At 36.9% G+C, this 23,556-nt stretch overlaps 2 protein-coding genes across 2 annotated transcripts; one reads left to right on the top strand and one right to left on the bottom strand.

Moving 5' to 3' along the window:
- The first annotated feature begins 510 nt into the window (after positions 1–510).
- LOC113092145 (neuropeptide FF receptor 2-like) lies at positions 511–3,367 on the top strand. Its single transcript, XM_026257753.1, has 2 exons — positions 511–690; positions 1,411–3,367. Exon 2 carries the CDS (start codon positions 1,584–1,586, stop codon positions 2,871–2,873), a length of 1,290 nt encoding a protein of 429 aa, XP_026113538.1. The 5' UTR covers positions 511–690; positions 1,411–1,583; the 3' UTR covers positions 2,874–3,367.
- Positions 3,368–16,672: 13,305 nt separating this feature from the next.
- Positions 16,673–22,715, bottom strand: LOC113092143 (carbohydrate sulfotransferase 12-like). The gene is made up of 2 exons (XM_026257751.1): positions 22,582–22,715; positions 16,673–20,391 (listed from the first exon to the last, which is right to left on the bottom strand). The coding sequence occupies exon 2, from the start codon at positions 20,336–20,338 to the stop codon at positions 19,028–19,030; it is 1,311 nt and encodes a 436-aa protein (XP_026113536.1). The 5' UTR covers positions 20,339–20,391; positions 22,582–22,715; the 3' UTR covers positions 16,673–19,027.
- Between the last annotated feature and the right edge of the window lie 841 nt (positions 22,716–23,556).

Here is a 23,556-nt window from a genome sequence, read left to right as displayed (position 1 = left end):
ACAGCTTAAAAAGCCATTAAAAGCTGATAATAGACTGTATTACCTGTAGGTTACCTCTGTGACAACTTTCACCACACAATGTGAGAAAGTAAATATCTATATAAGGCAAACTTTCTTCAATAGCATTTATGCAGTTAAAGCTTCCAGCAGTGCCTATAATACACTTTTTTATAACTCTGAACAATATTGACCCGAGCTGATCAGATTGTTTGGTGTGCTTGTTGGTTTTGTTTAAATGCACTTTTTGTGTTTTTATGTTAGCCTACTTTTTGTTCTAAGTAAGGTGAACATATTATTATTATTTAATTGGATGACGCAGCTGGTCATGTGATCTCATGGAGGCACCCACGATGAGCCGACCCGTTCCATGTAGAATAAAACGGATTTTTCTTGAACAAAAATGTCATTTGTAGAGTCTTCATCTCGTGCGAATATGCAAAGTGATGTTATTTTGGTTATGTGCACAACTTTTTTAATTAGCAAAACATTGGCGAGTGCCGCTTTAATTACTCAGGCGCTACAGCTCGGTGTGTGCGGAGCTCTGAGGTGAATGACAAAACTGCTCCCATAGCAGCAGAGAGTCGCTCATTTCTTCCCATCAGCTGGAGATGAAGGAGAAGCACACTGAACTCAGTCCTTCTTCTAACTGCACATGATGCGCTCGCACCTGCTACTGCACACAAACCATCGGTATGTATTGATATTACTCAAATTCATTCATTTCGATGCAGTTTTGTGCATTCGATAATTACCTAATGCATGACAGAAGTAAATAAGGAAAAAAAGGACTTAACTTGCGGAGACAAACAGAAGAACATTTTGCTTTAAAACTGTTGGATTTTCGACACAGTATGCAATTTATTCTGTTTAAGCAGCTAGATTGAAAGATTTGTTGTGGCTCCAGATCATTCGTTCCTGAGAGTTTGAGTATATGCAGTTTAATCTTGCTTAATTTTGAAGAAAAAAAAACATGGGTTATTAAAAGACTGAGATATATGTCGTATATGAAATTAATTAGTACTAGCCTGTGCTGAGATTACATTTTAATTATTTCTGAAGACCAGTAACACAAATGCCTGTTTTTCCTTGAGGTTGTGTTTGTTGGTTACAAAATGTAGCTCAAAACTGTCTGAAATGAGAGTAATTTTGCTAAATGGTGCCCCTAAGAAGCATCACACAATATCACACACAATTTATCTTACTTAAGCAGCTGACTTATTGTGGTTTGCATAATTCACAATGTAATCTAGCATGACAAATAAGAAGAATGTGGAGAAAAATGTTATTTGTGATATTTATCATTAATCAGGAACTGCATTTTAAGGCTTACAGTTGAGTCAGTGCAATTGCTTGAATTTCTTGTTACCTTGTAATTTAATTTCCCTCCTAATGTGTGTCATGTTTCCGTAGAGGGCGGTTGGCTAAATGATGGATTTCATTAGCTTATTGGTTTTGGCTGAAGATGAAGACGCCTTGAGCTTTAGTAATCGACTCTGGGATGCCTGAAGCAGCCATTGGATTCTAACTACCGCATATCAAACATCACAAATATCCCCCGAACCTTTAGGAGAAACAAACGGAATATGAATTTCACCGCAGGCTTGCTGAAAAAAGAGCTTCTGCTCTCAGACGCCTTGCTGTCCTCGAACGCCCCTTTCCACGATGCCGAGGACTTCACAAACGATGCTTTCCTCCACCAGAGTGGAGAGCTGGAGAGACTGCTGCTGCTGACAATCAAAGAGCCCACCACTATCGCTCTCACCGTGATGTATTCATTATCATTTGGGGTGGGCTTCATTGGAAATCTCATGGCCATTCGAATGCTCACCTGCCAGAAGACTAAGAGGATGCAGAGCATCAGTGCCACCCGGAGTTTGCTCATCAACCTGGCAGTGTGTGATCTGATGGTGGTTTGCATCTGCATGCCTATCACGCTCGGCCACACTATCTACACCGCATGGGTGTACGGAGACCTCCTGTGTCGGGCCGTTCCCTTCATCCAGGCCGTGTCCGTGTCTGCAAGTGTCCTCAGCCTGACCGTCATCAGCATCAACCGATACTACAGTGTTCACAGCCCGCTCAATTCCCTCTCGTACTTCACCCAGAAGAAGATCTACATCACCATCGTATGCGTTTGGATCCTGTCCTCGGCCATTTGCGCACCTTTACTCTTCATGATCAAGCTGGACGAGATCCACTTAATCGACATCGTCGTGCCAATCTGCAGAGAGCTTTGGCCGCAGGCGAGACTCAAGCAGGTCTACAACGTGCTCCTCTTCGTAGCTCTCTACTGCATCCCCGTAACCTTCAACCTCATCATCAGTTTTCTGACGGGAAGGAAGCTCTGGAAGGCTTCTCATCATTTCGACGATTTTGATCCACACAGCCATGCCATGCACGCTATACATCTGAAGATGCGCAAGAAGATCGCCAAGGTGGTGGTCACTCTGGTTCTCTTATTCGCCATCTCCTGGCTCCCGCTTTACGTTGCAGACATCCTGATTGACCACGAGGTTCATCCACCTCACTGGGTTCTGCAGAGTCGTCCTTTTGCGCAGTGGCTTGGCCTCACTAACTCCAGCCTCAATCCCATCTGCTATTGTTTCTTGGGCGATCTGTACCGCTCTGCCAGAGCAGTCAGGTCCAGGTATCATCAGAGAATGCTTTCCGTCCTTAGATCCTCCAGCTCTTTTAAACTGTCCAGTTTGCTTTCTCTCAAAAAGCAGAAATCTGACCGGCGACAGGGTGCCGTGAGCCAGGTGTCGGTGGAGACTCTTTCTGATTGGTGTTCTAACAACAGCCAAATGGTGTCGCTCCAAAGCCTCTCAGAGAAGATAGTGTCTACAAACAATCCTGAGTTATCCAACTTGTAGTCAAGGTGCATAGTCTCAAAAGGAAGCAGGGCACTTATAGGGATAGTTCACCCAAAACATCTTTTGTGTTTCACAGAAGAAAGAAAGTCATAGAAGTTTAATGAATATTCACTTTTGGGTGAACGTTCTCTTTAAGAATTGATCATTTGCTTTGTAGTACTGCCAAAAAGCATGTGATTCCGATGATTTGATGCAACATCGGCATAGTTTGTATTCATAACTAACTGTCCACAGTTACATTGTATCATCACATATATTGTACATGAATAAAAGTTGCTTGATGTAAAGTGGGACTTCCTTTAAATAAAGGACAGTTTTGTATAGACATCACTGACCTCTAACTGAAAAGAGATAAGAACATATCCCGGTAAAAAAAAAGAATTCCTTCGCACTGACTGCATGCGAATTTTCATGTTGGTCTGACCAGCTGTTCATTCAAATGTAAATATTTATCGCACTAAATTTTCACATTCAAACATTTGTCTTGGTGTGAACAGGCCTTAATTGAGCATTTATGTTCAGGTGAAGAAAACTGGCCAACCAATAGGATTCTCACTTTTGGTCACATGCCCGGAGCCACTGCTGTTATATGAAACTACTACTTTTGTCTCTGTGTTCTTGTATTTGGTGTTGTTTGATAAACACCATAGTGAATACAAAAATCTAAACAGCAGTTAGAAAATATATACTTTTGACTTCACATGCAAAAATTAAACCAAATTTTGGGCTCTGGGTTTCAAACTGGGAGCCCCACAAAGGCTCCACAGAATAAAAGATTTTACACAATATATAATTTAATTATAATAATTTAATTAATAATATTAATAAAACATTTAACACCATACTTTTAAACACATTTACTGAATTGGATATTATTATGCTTCATTCTGCTTACTATTGACAGCCAAGTTTAAGTAAGAAACAAATTTGCATTAAGTTTTGTGAAAATATGTATTTATTTCAAAGTAGCCATTTCTCTTTCCTTATGATTTACATATGTTAAATGCTACTTTATGCTTGTAACTTTCAGAAGAGTTTCTCTTTGCCACCGTTGACTTTTTGCCTTAATGGCTTTAAGTTTATGTATGAAGCTGCTATGAAAAGAATTATTCATCGTGAAAAGCACTTCTGTAATAAAAGCTTCAGGTTATGCATCTAACTGTACTTTACTACTGGTTAAAAAAAAGAAAATACTCTTTAAACTTAAATGAAGTAAATATCTTCTAGATATATAATCATTTTCTTTGGCTTTGGTGCAATTCAGTTATTTCATATTCTATTCATTATTCTATTATCTGTAATTTCACACATTTATTGTGTTTCTCAAACAGTGTAAATATGTCAGTGTATGAATATATGGAATTATGTTTAAGAAAAGGAGACCATCACAATCATCATATCAGGGTCCTTGACTTAAAAGTTTTGAAATCCTGTTTTTTTTTTTTTTTTTACATTGTTTTAAATAGATATACCATACTATCTTATAATCATATAAACATGCATTTGCATTCACAAAAAAACCTCCTACTTGTTTGAGAGTTTCAAGCGTGCATTAATAAAATGAAGGTCAGACAGAAGGTAAAGGTTCTAAATGCCATGTGAAGATTCATAGCAATTTGATGTCATTAAATGTACTGTGCTTGATTGTGAATCATTACTTGCCTTCTTCAATAAAAACCAACGTGAATAGAATCAGATTTCACCAAGCAGAGCTGCCCTCGGATCTTTTGATATGAATAGATCTACACACCAAAGTATATAAGAACATAATGTACCACATGAAAAACAAACAATCATCAATGATAAATCTACAAAACAATAAAACAATTATATATATATATATATATATATATATATATATATATATATATATATATATATATATATATATATATATATATATATATATATATATATATATAATGTGTGTGTGTGTGTGTGTGTGTGTGTGATTTTTTTTATATTTTGTTCAGGTTCTGAGGAAATCTGAATGACCTAGTATAGGAACACTCCAAAAACAGAAACAAAAGAGTTTACATGAAGCAATATATATTATATCCTCATTCAAATATTAATCGTCAAGAATCCTTTTCTCAGCAACAGCTCCATCTTTATCTTCCACAGACATGCAATCATCAAAACTAACAGTGCTCTTCATATTCATGCTAATTCTGATTAGCAACTGTCACATCACTCAATATGCAGAATGGGGCTTGATTAGACTACAAGTATTTCACTTTAGTAAGAATGAGCGTCTACTGAGCAGATATTGGAAGCTGATGAATAGTAATTCTGTTCAGGAGAGATAAAGACTGCAGCTCAGTAGCACGTCTTTCACAGGAAAGGGGTGTCATTGAAAATACAAGGAGCACTTCTTGAATAAAAGTGGGGAAAAAAATGAATGTATAAGAATGTCTTAGAGAGATGGCAGATGTTATCATCCCTCAGATGAACTGGCATTATAAGCTTACAATCGGAGACTTTCGGTGTAAAGTGATATTTTATATTTACCATAAAGAATATTCAAAATAAAAATGTTGATTTGATCAAACTTAACTAAATACAACCAATTGATTGCATTGTTATTTTAGTACAATTTAAAAACAAACAAATTACATTTGTAGTTTGTAGTCCATGGTTTTAATGAAGAGTTACAAAATAAAAAGTACAGGTTAATGTTTTAATCTCAAATAATATACCACAAGTTTATTAAATATTTTTCAGGTTTTTTTTTTTTTTTTTTTTTTGAAAAATAAAATGTTTAAATTGAAGAAATAGTTCTATGAATCATTGAGTTCTAGCTCATCTCAAATCATGCTGGAGAACATCATCTTCAGGTTTGATCATCAAGTAACAAATCAAGATAGCCATGCTATAAATATCAAATATCAGATGAGTCTGTTCTGTGTTATTGTTGTGTTTTAAAAGAGTGCAACTGCGAATTACACAGCAAATTCTCCAGTCTCTTGTGCTGACCAAACCAGCCCTGTGCTGCATTTGTTGCTCTGGTCTGTCACTGAACAGATCATTTCAAAGCCGTGTTTATTAATAAGAAGATGATTCTCCCAACTGGTTCTTCTTGGACGTCCTCCACTAGATGTCGGAACATGGCTGCAGGGTTTGCTCTCATCAGTACACTGATGTTGGCTTATGGAGTCTGGTCCACTCTCATCACAGTAATTCATTACAAAGACCTGGGTTTTGTGCAAATCAATAAAAATTCCTCCAAGATAATTAAAATGATTGTGCAATATTTTTATAATGTTAAAACCCACTCCACCGACTATTGTTGAGTACGCAATTCAGCAATAACAAATTTAATCTGTATAAAAAATCTGTACAATTTGCATGCAAAAAAAGTGTATATATACTTAAAAGTCTGAGAAAGATTATTTTATGTTTTTTGAAAAACTCTTATTCTTATGAAAGCTTCATTTATTTGTTGTGAAATATTTTAGTGTAAAGGTTTGTTTTTTCAAATTTGTAAATAAAACAGATCATTGAAGTAGGTTTTACAAGAATTTAAGAATTTCATATTTAATCTAATGTGTTCTGTGTAATTATTTGCAAAATGTTTCCATTCCTGAGTGAAATTTGTTTCAAAGTAAACTCTACATCATTTTTTTTTCACTGTTAAATGACTGTTTTTCATTTTAAAATATACTTTATTCCTGTGATGGCAAAGCTGAATTTTCAGCAGCTATTACTCCAATATATTTAGTGTCAGATGTTCCTTAAAAAGTCATTCTAAAATGCTGTTTTGCTGCTCAAGAAACATTTCTTATAATTATCAATGTCGAAAACAGCTGTGCTGTGTAACTTTGCATTGACAAGTGGCACGGACACAGCGCAACTCGTTTTGCCTGTTTTTTATTTTATAACCTAATTTACTCAGGGACTTGGTTAAGAGGTGGAAAAACTTAATTTTCACTTTTAAAAAATACATCGATGTACCAGGTGCGGCATCAGAGAATTTTGAAACATGGTGCTAGATCATTAATAGGAAGCTGGTCAGTTCAGGGCTCCAGACTCATTCTTCCCACTGGTCGCTCTTTTACGACTAACTTTCCCAGGTGGTCGCACGAGCACTATTGTTTTTTTGTTTGTTTGTTTGTTTGTAGCACAACATGCTATACCTTCCGGAAGATATTTTTAAAATTACTTTCAAAAAATGGTAGGCACAATATCGACCCTAGCAAAAAGTGGTGGACATGTCCCACCCGTACCCTGTGGCTGTTTAATATTTTTATGGAAACCATGAAACATTTTTGGGGGAATTCTTTGGTGAATAGAAATTTCAAATATACACCTCTGTTGAATGAAATTATTATTATTATTTTTTATAAAACACTAAGGATGGTAATGGATAAGGTTAAAACTATTTGCAGTCTCCTCTATACAGCATTCAATCAACAAAATTGGATCATTAGAGAAAAAACTTGGGAAGCTTTCAGTGATAGTAATATCTCAAGTATAAGAAAGTATAATGGGCGACTCGTGTGCCTCCGTTCTTTACCCTCCTAATCACCTTTGGTCATCATGTGAACTCCATTGATCCAACCTGCACCAAACAGTTCAGTGGTTTCAAGTGATTTCCAGTGATAGATCCTCCTCCTTCACAGTGCTAATGTCACTTCTACGATTCATCTTAACCGTGGTTACATTACCATTAACCTCAGCAGGATGAGTCTGTGAATACAGACAGTCACACATCATCCAACCGATTCCGTCTATGACATTCCCATTAATGCCACTCATTTCCTAGGATAAATCCTAGATAGAGTCAGCAGAGTGAGAGCATGGGTTGAATACACTCATGATGATCTGCACACCCGCTTCCCCCGAAAAACATCCAACATAAACAAAGCCATACCATGGCATAGCTTGAAAATATCCAACACACAGGACATTAGTAGTACTCATGTTGTGTTCCAATGCAATTACAGGACACGATATGCAAGTGGTTTCGCATCAAGAGGACACAGATTATATACGGCTAATACAAACACTCAAGAAGTGGATCCCTAGAGCTCCTTTGCTTTGATCCATTAGCTGTGCCGCATCAACTTGAGCCCACAAATTCTCTCAAGATGTCAAAGGGAAGACCAGAGGGAATATAAATATACCAAGGGTGGTCGCTGCAGGATATAGTTAAGATTGGGCTTTCGCTACATTAGGATGCAGACTGGAGACAGATGACTTCATCATCAATAAAGATGCAGAGGTGACCTGAATCTCCAGCCTGAATCACATCTAGAGTGATAAATCATCAAGTAATACAGTTTAAGTGCTATTGTCTCAAATTTTCAGATCTTTAGATGAGGTTTTTATGATAACCGACCAATTAAACCTTTGCAGTTTCCAAGAAGGATGTCATGTGTCACAAATGGTCCATGTGTAGAATCCATTTAGAGGTAGTGTAAAAGACCTTTACGTAAGACAAATGACAGGGTCAGTAATGGAAAAAAATGAAAATCCTCGGTCCTTATACCCTGATCAGCCATTAAAACCAACAAGAAGTTTTTGAATTTCATGTGAGGGAAGGAGAAAAAAAAAATGGGCAAGTGAAAAGATCTGAGTTACTTTGACAAGGACAAAATAGTTGGGTAAGAGCATGTCCAAAACGGCAAGTTTTGTGGTTAGAGGTTAGTGCCTGCAAAAAGTAGTGCAAAGAAGGACAGCCAGTGAAGCAGCTTTCTACTGCCGAAAGCATCTACAATAAGCATGTGAGAGTCAGACCTGCACCATGGAGCAATGGAAGAAGGTTGTCTGGTCTGATGAATCACATTTGATTTTAGATCTGGTGGATGGGTGCGTGTGTGTTGTTTACCTGTGGAAGAGATGGCAGAAGGATGGACTAAGGGAGGTAGACCGGTAGGCAGCAGAAGCAATGTAATACTATGGGTAATGTTCTTCTAAGAAAGCCTGGATCCTTGCATTTATGTGGATGTTACTTTGACTTGTAAATCCTATCTAAAAAAATGTTGCAGACCATTTAATGGCGATGTTGTTTCCTGATGGCAGTGGCCATCTTTCAGAAGGATAATACAGTTGTCACACTGCAAAAACTGTTCAGGAATGGTTTGGGAACATGACAAGATTTTGCTTTGGCCTCCAAACTGCCTGGATCTCAATCCGGTTGACCATCCGTGGGATGTGCTTGACCAACAAATCCATGTAGGTCTCATCTTGCAACTTGCAGGACTTAAAGAATCTGCTGCTAACGTCTTGGTGCCACAGGACATGTTCAGAGGAGTCCATGCCTCGACGCATCAGGGCTGTTTTGGCAGAACAAGGGGGACTGAAACAATATTAGGCAATCCATAATCATAAATAATGTTTTCTTTTCAAGAATGTTATTCTTGTAGAAAGTTATTTTTCATTTTTATCATTTTTATTTTTATGCACCCAAAAAAATCTAATAATTTCAGATATTAAAAAGTACACTCATCATACATTTTAATGTATTTTCAAATAAACTAGAGATCTGGACAAATCAAATCTGGGTCACATCATTGACCCCTTTTCTGCAGACATAGTTTCAGCATTTTTTAGAAAGCTGTTTGCACCGCAGGCCATATGCCCAGCCTGACATCTTTTCCAAAACATGTTTACAGGACACTTATGTCCTGTGGAGACAGCAAAGTGACAACAACTCCATCCCTGCGATGCTATCACCTTCTCTACAGAGGGTGGAAGCTCTGACTTTAGTGACATGGCAGATGTGTGATGGCTTGCTCTACCATCAGCTGTAATAGCATTCCATCAAGAGGAGAGAGAGGATGAGTGCTGCATGTAAACATCTGCAATCATCTCCCTGGGTTAAGTCCTGGGGACATGCCAGCTGGCCTTTCAAAAAATAAAGAAATAAATAAAAAGAGATAAAAATACTGACAGCAAGGTCAACTAACACCACTCTTAAATGTTCAACCTTTAATTAAGCAAAATCCACAGATATTGGTGGAAATCTTCTTTGAAGGGTATCTTTTGCTGTTAACTTTTGTAGGGAAATGTGTCCGAAATCTTTAATGTTCAACTATTTATCTCAACGAGACCAGATGAAACTTTCTTAATTATCTAAGCTAACAGAGTGTTAAAAATGTAAATAATAATTTTCTCCTATTAAAGATAAGACAGATATTACTTATTGGACCAAAAAACAGTACACACAATCTCGTAGACTCCAGTTTGCAACTAGACGGATGTACTGTTACTTCCTCTACAGTCAGAAATCTGGGTGTTATATTAGACAGCAACTTGTCTTTTGAAAATCATATTTTCCATGTTACTAAAACAGCATTCTTCCATCTTAGAAACATTGCCAAGCTACGAAACATGTTATCTGTTTCTGATGCAGAAAAGCTAGTTTATGCATTCATGACCTCTAGACTGGACTATTGTAATGCACTTCTAGGTGGTTGTCCTGCTTCGTCAATAAACAAGCTACAGGTAGTCCAAAATGCAGCAGCTAGAGTCCTTATGAGGTCAAGAAAATATGATCATATTACCCCAATTTTACAGTCTCTGCACTAGCTACCTATTAAGTTCCATATCAGTTACAAATTATAATTTCTTACCTATAAGGCCCTAAATGGTTTAGCACCTGCGTACCTAACTAGTCTTTTACCATGCTTCAATCCATCACGCTCCCTAAGGTCACAAAACGCATTTCAAATAATGCATCTCATAATCTTGGACTGCAGTTATATCTGATCAAATGTGCATTATTTTTCTTTATCTTGGTTTAAACTAATTTGTGACGAGTGGGGCGGGGCCGAGAGCCGTTGGAACGGAGCGAGGCCGGTGGAGTGATTGGAAATGAGCGATACCTGCTCGACCCACCGGTGTCGAGTCCCACGGAGGAGATTGGAAGGATACAAAAGAGGAGCGACAACAGTGAAGGACAAGAGAGGACCAGTCCTGGATTTTATTTTGTGTTTGGTTTTTATTCGTGAGCGACAGTCATCCGCGAGGGCTGTCGCGCTGTTTTGTCTTTATTTGGTAATTAGAGTTCATTTTGATTGTCCGCCGGTTCCCGCCTCCTTCTTCCCATGATGATGAAGTTTTTATATTATTACATAATTTATTTTACTTGGTTGGAACAGCAGCTACGCTAATTATGTCTCTATTTGTTTCTCTGTTTTGCGTCTTCAGTCTGGTTCCAGAACACCTGAGAAGAGATGATGCTGACCCCTCAGAGGAACTCAGGTGATGCCAACCTTGAAACAACATACAGAACTACAAATTTTGCTATAGGTTTGATTGCATTATATAATAATTGCTGTCAATAGTGTTCATCATCTGTTCTATTATTTCTTTAATTTATTTTTCCGTACATTTCTGCCATATGTACATAAACCAGTAACCAATGATAATCTACTAGTAAAAATTGTAGAAACTTACTTTTCTGTAAAGCTGCTTTGCATTGATTTGTATCGTAAAAAGCACTATACAAATAAGCTTGAATAAAATTGAATTGAATTACTGGTTGAGAGGGAAGCACATGAGCCTCATCACTCATGATCAAAATATGAATAAGCGAGGAAAGAACTACTTCAGGATAACACATGGAGAACTTTTATTTTCTCGCTCAAAACCAATAGATCTTTTTATTAAAAATGAAAATAATTTAGTGCCCCATGTATGGGAAACGGCTTCACCATAAGGCCTAATACCAGTGTCTATCTTTATAGATGACACAATCCAATAGGTAACATTTTCAAGGCAAACTTGCCCATCAGACTGCCAAACAGAGAAGCGTGATTCATAACTCCACAGAACAGGTTTCCACTGCTCCAGAGTCCAGTGTTGTGCTTTACATAAGTCTTTCTGATGCTTGGCATTGTACTTGGTTATGCAATGCTTACATGCAGCTGCTCGGCCATGGAAACCCATTCCATAAAACTCCCGCCACATTTGGTTTTTCACCATGTTTTCAGCATGTTGATATTTACTCACCCTCATGTTGAGTAAATATCAAAATGAAAATTCTGTCATCATTTACTCACCCTCATGTTGTTCCAAACCTGTATGAGTTGCTTTCTTATGTTGAACATAAAAGAGGATATATTAAAGACAAACAGTTGCTGGTTCCCATTGACTTACATAGTATATATTTTTTCCTATTATGGAAGTCAATGAGAGCCACCAACAGCAATCTTCAAAATATCTTCTATTATGTTCAACATAAGAAAGCAACTCATACAGGTTTGGAACAACATGAGGGTGAGTAAATGATGACAGAATTTTCATTTTTGGGTGAACTATCCTTTTAAAGCCAGTGGAAGTTTCTAACCATTCAGCTATGATGTCAGCAACGTTGGTTACTTTCATGCACCATGCGCCTCAAGCACTTTGTGACCCTGCTCTGTGACATTAGGTGGTTTTCGGCTTCATGGAGTTGCTGCTGTTCCTAAATGCTTCCACTTTTTAATAATACATTTTACAGTTGACCAAGGAATCAAATTTCACAAGCTGACTTACTGCTAAGGTGGAATCATGTCACAATGCCATGCTTGAATTCACTGAGCTCTTCAGAAACAACCATTTTTTCCCCCAGAAAGTTTGTAAATGCAAACTGCATGGCTAGGTGCCTGATATAATACACCTCTGGTAATGGGCCTGAATTAAATATCTGAATATAATAATTAAGAAGTGTGTCCCAATACTTATGTGCATATAAGGGAGAATATGTTTCTATAGCTCTTAAGAAAAACTTTTCCTTCCTTATAACACCAGCTAAAATTAAACCTGTTGTCATTAACATTTGCTGTGCCCTTTCAGACATCTAATTCAATCAGAGGGGAGTACATTGGTTGACACCACTAATTTCACTGTGAATGGGAAAAAAAACTTGACTGACATGAATTTATGCCCTCAGTCCATGCGACCTCTCGGCAGACCATTTTCATTAGCATTTCTCATTAGAGTTGTTGAAAATGATCACTGTGACATGCAGAGACACCACTGAAAAACTGACAAAAAAGAGATTGTCTACATTTATTAGAGCTAAAAAAAACAAATCCCTGTAGTCCAGAGAAAAAGAGGGAGCGGCAGAAAATCAATTGGCTGTTTCTGATTAAATTAATAAAGCACAAAATACCGCCATGCCATTTTGATGTTTAACAAATTAAAATGGCAATCACTTTGCAAAACTCTTGTCAAGCATCTCGTCTTCTGTTTAACCCGAGAGGTCTATTTGATATCAGTGGGAGTGAAACAGTTCTCTTGATCTCAGGACCGTAGTGCACGTTTACAATTTTGCAGTTTAAATCCCAAATAATCTAATTATTTCTTATTTAATTCAAATGTGCTTTTATGCATCTGCAGTGAATAATAAGTCAGATTCCCACAGACCAAAGAGAAATCATTAATTTAGACAGAAACTGCTCTGGAGGCTGAATTAATAGGGTAAATATTGATTTTTAGACTATAAAATACAGTTTTTTTTAAGCAGGTAGCAGACGTTTTTAATTCATCTTTTTGGAATAGCCTGTGGAAGAAAACTATTAAATGAGTCATGCTGCATATTGCATTTATCTTTTATTCCAAATATCTTTAGGCTCTATACCCCAAGATAGAACTACAAACTACCCATACGGCTTGCCACATTACACCTATTATGAATAGATATTCTTATTGTTGAGAATAAAATGACGTTAATCTCTTTAACGTCAATTGCAAATCAAAGCAAATATGCTGCTTACACCCCTGCATGATCCGGAGTGAGAATTTCTAATTTTGCAAAGAGCCTAGAGCTAGAAAAACTACCATGAGCAATATCATTCGTAACATCCCGTCCAATTTCCATTGTAAGTTTTGTGCACTTTCATAAATATGGAACAAATCTGTGCAGGAATCAAGACCGGTCTTGTCTGAGTGGTTCATGAAGCCATGAAGGGTGATGTAAAGGAAAGAGCTCGGGCCACGTGTGACCGCTGCTCTGTGTGACCCCCGTGACAAAACTCTTCCACACACTGATATTTCCTTACAGTCAAAGGAAGAAGCTTCCTGTCTGTTTCAGTACATTGGTAGTACCTACAACACAAGGGAACACTAAAAATAAAATTCCTGACACGTCTTAAACACTCCTGTTTTCTCAATAGCCAGACAGTTTACCAAAGCTAGTGGGGAATGTTACATAAAGATAACGTAGGGTCAGAATCTGAATGCCTGGACACTGCATGATCACATGACCACATTTCATAGCTATGTAAATTCTCAACATGCAGTGGACTTTTGTACTTCTGTGCCATCTAGTGGTTAGGACCTGACAACACTCCAATGCCGATCCTGGATATATTTAATTGCACCTATTTCCTGTATTTTATTGTATTGTATTGTACTTATACAAGGCTCGGCTAAAGTTAAAATTAAAAATAATTATACTAATAATAATTCAATGTAATCTTTAGCTAATTTAAAAATGAAAAATTCACTTTTACACTGAAAAATGGAGTAAAATAATTTCACTCAGAAACCGCTAGAAATAGAATTGCTAGCAGTTTCACAATTAAAAAGAAACAGCAAGTAAAATTTAAATAAATTTTTGATAGAAACACTAAAATCGTATTTTCTATTCCAGTATAATTTTTCACATGATTTAGTTAAATTTCTAGAATTATATCCAATTATATTTATTCTGATCGGAATTTAATTTCAACACTCATCCCTAATCCATAATTTACAATGACATAAATATACACACTTATACAAATGTGTGTGTTTAGGGTCAGGATGAACATCGGAGCTCTTTTACTGAATAAACACAGTTCTTTTAGAAATTAACAGCATTTCCCATAAGGCAAATAAAGAGCAGATGACAATTTCACAGTGTTTGCACCATGCATTGAACTTTATTGAACTTTTTTCTTAAATAATACCATAATAAATAAAAGAAGAGCTATGTACATTGCCCAAAGGAGAAAAAAAAAGCAAACCAAACCAAATGTCAAGAACATACTTGCTAAGACCTGATTTAATGTAACAGATGCTTCCCTTTTGATCTCAGCATGATCTCCTGAAAATATTTCATGCAACTAAGAAATTCCTATGACTGAAAAGAACACCAGGTTAAAAAAACAAACTTTTTTTTCTTAATATTGGCATCAAGACAATCACTTAACATAACAATATAACACTTTTCTTTGTACAACGTGGCACCAGATGTATACAAAACAGGTCCTCATCTTGAAACAGAAATCAACAGCATAGGCAACTGCACACATAACAGAAATCATGGTTTATGAAATAGGAAAAGTTGGAACTGATCTGACAAATCTCAACAGCACAGCCAGAACTGTGGCTACAAATCGGATCTTTTCCATGATGCAACACATATTATAAGCACAACCATACCCTTTTTCTTTTTTTATTTTAAGTAGGAGCTTTGATTGTTTTAACTGCAAGTCAAAGACTCGCTTACAAAAATACTTTTTTTTTTTTTTAAATGAAATCTTTCTCCGAAGGCACTGCTACCTAATAAGACCAACAGTGCGGTAATTCAGAATCATGGCTTCCCCTCAACTGGGACGTCCCGTTCCTTCTGACCCGTCACTTCCACAACAATCATGCTACACTCGTGCTCCACAGTATTATTCCCTTCTTCAGTATACAATCTAATCCACTTCTTCCATCCTCTTATTTCGAACTGCCTTAAGAGACTGATTTTATACATGTGATCAAATGTGCAAAATGTGTCATAAAAACATGATGGAAAGTAAAAGAAACACTTTATTGGTAAAGAAAAAAAATGCATTCCTAATAAACCCTTATATATATCTTTTGCACATGCCCATGTTCGACTCGTGACTAGATGAGGAACTATAAACAATACTGACATTTGTGCTTCAACGGTCTAAAGCAATTACACCAAATTACTCTTGACAAGTAAGAAATAAATACCCTGTACCCCTGCAATTATATTCCTAACAATATCCAAACATGGCCATTATTTTACCCTCTAAACCCAACAGAGCAAAAAACAGTAAGTTTGCTACAATATTCATGAGTGATGCATATTTATGAATGACTGCAAGGCACACATGCTAACATCTATAGCATGCTGCAGATCAGAGGGCTCATCCAGTCCCTGCTACACACTAACAGAATAAAAGGACCAAAATGATGAAAGGCAAGATTTGCTTAACAAGAACAGGCCATATATAAGAATACCCCAGCCTCTGTTAAAAAGAAATATATTTTTGTCATATACTCCATTTAATTGCGTCACTGCAGAACACTGGCAATTCTGTGCAATAAAGGACCATGAACTACTTTAAAAGGCTGGAAAAAAAAATCAATGGAAACATAAAAACTGAGGTTTCCGTGTTTTAAAAAAACACGCCATCTTAAAGAAAAGAAACTGCTGTAGGAGCAGTGATCCCTTTATGATAAAAAAAAAATTAATAGTAAAACTTTTGCGTGCATTTCAAAATATTATGTAGATTTTTTTCCAAGGACAAAAGTGCCTTCACTTTTCACATTTAACTGTAAAAGTTTACAAAAATATTCTAAAATACTCTAATATGTGCACTTGCTAAATGTGCAATACTTTTTTTTAATGTCTTGTGATATATTAGTTCGATGGTTCTTTAGGCAAAACATACAACTATACAACTTTAAATTGAGGGATAAAGGTCTCTTGCTGGGAATTATCACATCCATCTACATTTTAAGAATAATACTAATGAGGTGATGAGTTTGTTTTTAAAACACTGTTGAGAATATATATATATATATATATATATATATATATATATATATATATATATATATATATATATATATATATATATAAAGAAAATTGTGCAGGCTTCTTTGAGTAGGTATCCATCAAAATGTCTCTCATATTGTCCATAAGGTCCATACGAATAAGACTAACACATTTAATAGGATACTGGGGAAACCTGTGTGCAAGGAATGTGTATTCACTACAGTATTTCTTTCAATGACTACAAGCTCCACAAAGGCCTAAAGGCTCTTTCACATGACTCAATATTACCCTCAGGACTATCGCAACACCAAAATTAAGTTTACTGCACCATTTATCGCTGATCTATTCAAAGTGCCAGTGGGACAGTCAGCCATGCTTTTCATGCTTTTCCCATTAATTATTGATCAACTTTACTTTCAGCATGTTTTTAGCCAATTACCTGAGCTGTAAGATCATAGCATAGCAGCCGAATAGCTGACTGAGCTCTGAGGAAAAAGGCAGCAGCAAAGGGGGAAGAAATGAACAACCATGTCCATATTATGGCTTTAAGAGCCCTCAAAATATAATTCAGAGGAAGCAAAAAACAAAACAAAAAAACAGGCACTGCTAAAACATCGCCTACAATCTTTGCGATAGAAAAATGTATATCATGGCCACAACGTAAGAAAATCGTTCCCTCAACATATTAATTTTTGGCCAAGTTGTACTCATTCATTCTCTCATTTTATTTCAATCATGGCTATGGTGTACTATTTCACACAATTATTTTATTTTTGAATTGTTGCCACTTTGTATTAAATTATTTGCTCATTTTAGTTCAGCTAAATCATGGCCATGTATTACTTAGTTCATTTGTTTTAGTTCAATCATGGCTAACTAATTCCTTCCCTCATTTGAATTTAGTTCAATCGTGGCCACAATCGAACAAGGAAACAAATTAGTAGAACATGGCCACAATCACTGATCTATATATGACTGCATCGCTCATCGCGTGTTAAACCGCCAACCGGAAGTGTTCGATCCGCCATCTTACTAATGCCTACCAGCAGAGAGCACCATTGAGTTACAGGCAAACCGCTGACCTAAAGATCACCGATTTGAAGCAAATCAGTCAACGGGATTCGTTTTTGTGTTATGTGTATGTAAATGAATTTTCACTTCAGATGTTATGGTCTTTTTGGGCAGTATAAGCGATATATTTAAACCGTTTAGGTGGGTGTGTATGCTGCGCACTGCCGGCACAGGTAACTGATCCAACACAAAATATAGCCTATTTCTTTATGTATGCAATTGATCAGGAATTATTAATTATTAAACATGAATGTATTAGTATCAGAAATTAAAATGAATATACAATGAATAATACAATAGCCTCTGTTACTATATTGGTCTATACTGAAATGAAAAGCTTAACTTTACATCTTGAAATAAAGCTTCATGTCCATACTGTATGTCATCAGTTATTTATTTGAATAAATTATGATGTGTATATTTTTAATGTCCTGATTGATCTATTTCAGACCCTCCATGATTGCGCAAATGTTTACTAGCATTACCGTTACCATGTAAAATGTTGTATGATAAATAAATAATTAATTTAACCACCGTTTAAATCATTACCTGCTTCAAAATGTATGGTGTTAATGAAATTATTGTTGAAACATTTGCAGTTAGCACCTACTGTACGAATAAAAAAACACTTTAAAAATACATATATAAACAATTAATAACTGTACAAGGCGAATAAAGGTATGTGTGTATACAAAGCATAAATCTTTCTTCAGATTTCAGAATGAGCACTTTGTTATTTGTTATGTATATGTTGAGGTCGTGTCTGTCTGATGATTATCATGTTCATAATGTTCGCTACTGCAATAAACGTAGCTATTAAATAAGTAGGGAAAATTTTTGACATTAATAAAAATAACCGTTTACATACCTATTGTGTTTGCATTGTAAGAATGTACAGAGAGGCTTCAAATTTAAAAACACAAATTTATTAGATGATGTTTTTATCGTTAAATTCGTACGATTTCCTATTAATTCAATGGAATGTATGGGAATATTAGGGATTAGCAATATGGCGACGCGTGGCTTCACTTTAATGACTTTCACTTTTCTATTATAGATCAGTGGCCACAATTTAACTAAAATGAGGGAACAAATTAAGTTGTTGAAACGAATTCTTCATTCATGTGTTTGGTGCCGCACTTAAAGCTGTCAATGGAGAAAGATGCTTTTAGGAAGCAGATGATTCAATCTGAGTATCTACCTACTGGACCATGTGAACTAGCCAAACATCTGGTCATGTGAAAGGGCCTTTATAAACAGCATCATGTAAGAGAGCCGCACATTAAGAACCAAGCAGAAGGTGCTCCTATTGCCCAGTTCCTTGTGTGAAAATCTTGTCATCACCGCAGTAAAGTTGGCGATAAGCGTATCACTCATGTACCAGTTTCTCTGGTTTGGAATATCCAAACAGTTTAAAGTCGGCTTCATATAGCCTATACAGCTCTTTTCTGGACTCCAAGGGTATGCTGGCGAACCAGTCCTGCTCCCAGCTGCTGACCGTTTGGTTGCGATGACTTCGGGGGAACTCAACGACATTGTCAACACGGAGAATCCGCAACAAATGCTCAGCGTCTTCATCCAAGGTCTCCAGCTTCCCCACGAAATCATAATTTATCTGGCAGGGATGGCACAGACGGTAAATTTGTCTCCAATGCTCGTTGAAAGGCATCTCTTTCTCAGTGTTAGGATCCAATAAATACTGAACGAAATTGGAGAAAGACGGACGAATCCCAGCAGCGAAAGCGTCCACGACCGACGCCGGTGGATCCGTGTAATTGCTGTATTTCCTCAACATGATGACTGCGAATCTTTTGTAGAAGTCCTCGTTCTCTTGTTCGAATTTGTTGCGATAGGCAGAGATCAGTCGCACGAAGGGATCCCTGACGAACAAAAACTTGGTATATTTCTTGAGCTTGATTTTCATGAGGTGTCTTGAGAACTTTCCATAACGCTTCCAGAACTTGTTGAAGGTGAAGTGCAGGCTACTGTTGTGGATGAGCTCCTGAGGAACATCTAGAGGGTCTTGGTAGGGCACCCCGTCCAATAACAGGCTCTCGCTCAGCACGATCATGATGCGCTTCCAGTTTGTGCAGGCCACCTTGGGAACATAACAGTAAATGATCCCATGCCTGTCGTCCACGATGAGGTGATCCAACTCTTTATTGGGTATGTCGTCAAAAGTCCTGTTCTTTCCGGGGAAGTCAAAGTAACTTTTGTTACTGCACACATCTTGGATCAGCTGCTTTCTACTCTCCTGCCTTTGTTTTTTCTCAGGGTCAATTGGCGTCAGATGGATCTTCCACTCTCGCCTCGGGACAAATTTCTCCTCTGATTTCTCAGAGGACTGATTGTGGGGGTCTCCAGGGGGTGGTTCTCCTCTCACCTGTTCCGTGGGGTCTGCGGTTCCTTCTAAAAACTGGTTTACAAAAGCATCAATGTCTGTCAAAAACGAGCCCTCTTTGTCTTCCTCTACTTTCTTTTCTGGGTCACGACGGCTCTGTGGAGAGAGTCGTGACGGATGGGGTCCAGAGATGGTTGTGTGCAGGTAAAAATTTGAGGCCCCCACATCATCCCAGTATATGATTATAAGAAGGATCATGAAGATGGCACCCACTATCATAAAAATGCGGAACAGTCTCGATTTTCCCATTTTGGTTGATTTTGACTGATAAAGTGCCATTCTCACCTCAACTCCATTACACTATTGACAGCCCAGACTGCATTCATCATAGTCTGAAGTAGAGGAAAACAAATCAGAAAAGGGAAGTCAAGAGAATGTCAGTGTTTCGTAATATTGTGGTTTCTTCATGCAATAACAAGTTACATTTCATATTCTCTGAACATCTATACATCTTTATATCTTTCTAATTGGTTAATCGTGACTGAGCAGTCAAGTGTTGTTGAATAATGAGAGCAAATCGACATATTTCATGGCTCACTATGACAACTGAGCTATTTTAATATCATGGTACACTGTCGAGACGTGTTAGCTAGCTAACTGCTGGATCACAACACAACTTTTGCCCTCATTTACAGTCTGAATTCAACTCTAGTTGCTTCAAGTCAGAGTCAGTCAGCAGGTTTTGAGCAGTCAAGAGCTGACAGACTTCAAAGACAACTGCTTAGTCTAAGATTCGTTGAAGATCTAACATGTCTGATATTTTTGAGCACGTATTGTTTTCATTTGTTGTGCATTTTCTAGCAATGAGGTGCATGTTTCTCTGTGAGTTTGCTGTGTTCATAACAACTTGAGAGTCTGGTAGTCTGTAATGCTCAGCCCATTTTTTTCTCTTTAATCATTTATAGCCTTGGCAAGTGTATGAAGTCAAGTGTTTTAAAATCTGTTCAGATTTTTAAAAATGTGTACTCAGAGCTGGGTAGTAGCCTCAGATTACAAAAATGAAGTACTTGTAAATAGATTAAATCACATTTTAAGTTATTCGTAATCAGACTACAGTTACTTTTTATTGATTACATGATCACAATATAATTCACAAAATAGCAATAAATGATTCATAATTTATTGATAGATCCTAATTTTTATTTTTTCATCATTCATCCCGTTTGGGAAACCTTGACATAATGTCATGTTTAATGCAGTTGCTGTTAATAGCAGCGAATGGAATTGTTTCTTTCACTTTGTATGTTTTGTATCAGTGGAACAAGATTATCCTATTTAAATCAATGTAATAAATGAGACCAGTCTAAAGTAATCAAAAAGTAGTCCAATTCTATTATCAAAAATGTATAATGCATATATTACACTTTTGTCATCTAATTTGAAATAAGTAGCAGACAACAGTTTGTTAGTAATCAATCAGTTTGTTGTTAGATAATATAGGTCTAATTAACATTGTATGGCAGTGTAATATGCAGGGTTTGCTTCACATGTCAAATATTTTATTCTTGGAAGCTTTAAGCTTCATTTCATGTCAATTTTGGCAAATATATCCATCAGCTGGCTATTATCACAAAATAAATTCAATCAGGGTTTGTTTACCATAATAACCAGCTGACAGTACATATCCCTTACATAATGCAAAGGTTGTTTTAGTTCAAAAAGATTTATTTAGGAAGCAATGCAATGTAACCCTTGACAAGGGTTATTTTGCCACAGGGAATGTCCTAAAGGTGTTTACTTACCAAATAATACACAGACATTAAATATTGATAAGATTATTAATATCATAGTCTAAGCCTACTAGTAGAAAGCGCAGAGACAGAATCTGAAAACCGCTAAACACAGTAATTTTCCACATATATGCGTGTAGTGTTGTAACAGAAACGTTATATTCGTCTGAAAAATTCGTTAGTGTATTATAACGTCACAAAACAACACTCTGATGCTGGCTACAAACAAACAAAATATGCGTGCATAGTAGCGTAGCGTAATAACGACTCGAGCTGACAACACGTGTGGATTTTTCCATTTATGATTAATTATATATTTAATTTTCGGGTCAAATATTATTCCAACTACTCAAAATCCACTGAGCAGCCACACATTTGCCATGCTCTCGTGTTCATTTCAGAGTCCAAAGCGAGCGCTCACATTCAGCTGGACACAATGCAGCTCTTTGACACCATCCCCGACTGTGGGAGGAAGCTGGAAACACTCATCCGCGAAAACTCCTCCTAAACCATTCATTTACCACGCTTCATACTTTCTACTATACTGCAGATTTCGGTTCAATCGGGTGATGGCGTGTCGAATGTTTTTTCATTGACGAAATGAAGGTATGAAGTCAAATCTAGAGCAAGTGCAAAGACGTGCCTAACCACTTTTTGTTCCATGGGAAGTCATGGAGCTTCTCATGTCTGGGATTCGCGCACACGGAATTAAAACAATGCTATATTTAGTGTAATATGACCGAGATGGCTGTGTAAAGTGGCTAAACATGGCTGTAAAGATAACGGTCTCACCTCATCGCAGAAGAGTGAATTTCTCGGCAGGCTGAGGAGCGATGTGTGCGCGCGGGGTGTTGACACAGCAGCGCTTTAGTGCTCCGCGCGTGCAGATGTCGCGAGATTTCCAAGCGTGCGCAAGACTCTACTGCTGAACCGCACAGACATGAGTTTAGTCTGCACAGACTCCAGCTTATTTTTACAAACCTGTATAGAGTACATGCTCTACCAGACCTCCAAGCTTACTAAAACCTTTTTTTTTAAAGAGGAAAAAGACCACATACTAAAGGTGTCACGATATAACGACAGTGACTGAGAAAAATGCCATAGTAGTGTCAAAATGCAACAGTTGGAATCGCTACCACAATAAAACTTCATCCAGAATCATCAAAAGGAAAATCAGACGACATGTTGTTATTATTAACATGCAACAATAGAGTTCAAGGGACCATTTAAATCAAAAGTGAACGAATTAAATTCTCTATTAGACGATCTAGACCAGTTCTTAAATATGGGGCCAGGGGCCATTAGGGGGCCTCATAAATCTTCCAAGGAGGGCAAAAGATGACTTTAACTAAAATGAAAATCCCTCAACAACAATTTTACGTAAAAAGAAAACCTGGATATATGAGAGTATTTTAAAAGTGTGATTTTCAGATATGGGAAAGCCATGGAAAGTAAAGTCTTTAAAAAAGTAAGTTGGGGGACTAAAAGCAGGGTAGGCGTGTAACTTTACACATAAATATATGAAAACATTGCAATCAGATTTCTTCACTCAGAAATTGTTCTATTATGCCCTTCAATTAGATGGGGATTAAATGCACTTATATTATAAATACAATATTATTTTAAAAAAACTTGCTCGGAAGAATAAAATGCTAAATATATTTAAATGTAACTGATATGTTAATGATCAATAAGGAATCCATTAACAAGTACAAAACTTTACTTTGATATTTTTACTGTACAAAACTTACATATTATTCCAGTCCA

This window comes from Carassius auratus, unplaced genomic scaffold (assembly GCF_003368295.1).
Source record: "Carassius auratus strain Wakin unplaced genomic scaffold, ASM336829v1 scaf_tig00214480, whole genome shotgun sequence".
In the NCBI taxonomy this organism is placed as follows: domain Eukaryota; kingdom Metazoa; phylum Chordata; class Actinopteri; order Cypriniformes; family Cyprinidae; genus Carassius; species Carassius auratus.
This window is presented reverse-complemented; position numbering and strand designations above follow the sequence as displayed.

Coding starts and splice junctions, on each gene's coding strand:
- LOC113092145 (XM_026257753.1), top strand. CDS start 1,584: ATGAATTTCACCGCAGGCTTGCTGAAAAAAGAGCTTCTGCTCTCAGAC.
- LOC113092143 (XM_026257751.1), bottom strand. CDS start 20,338: ATGGCACTTTATCAGTCAAAATCAACCAAAATGGGAAAATCGAGACTG.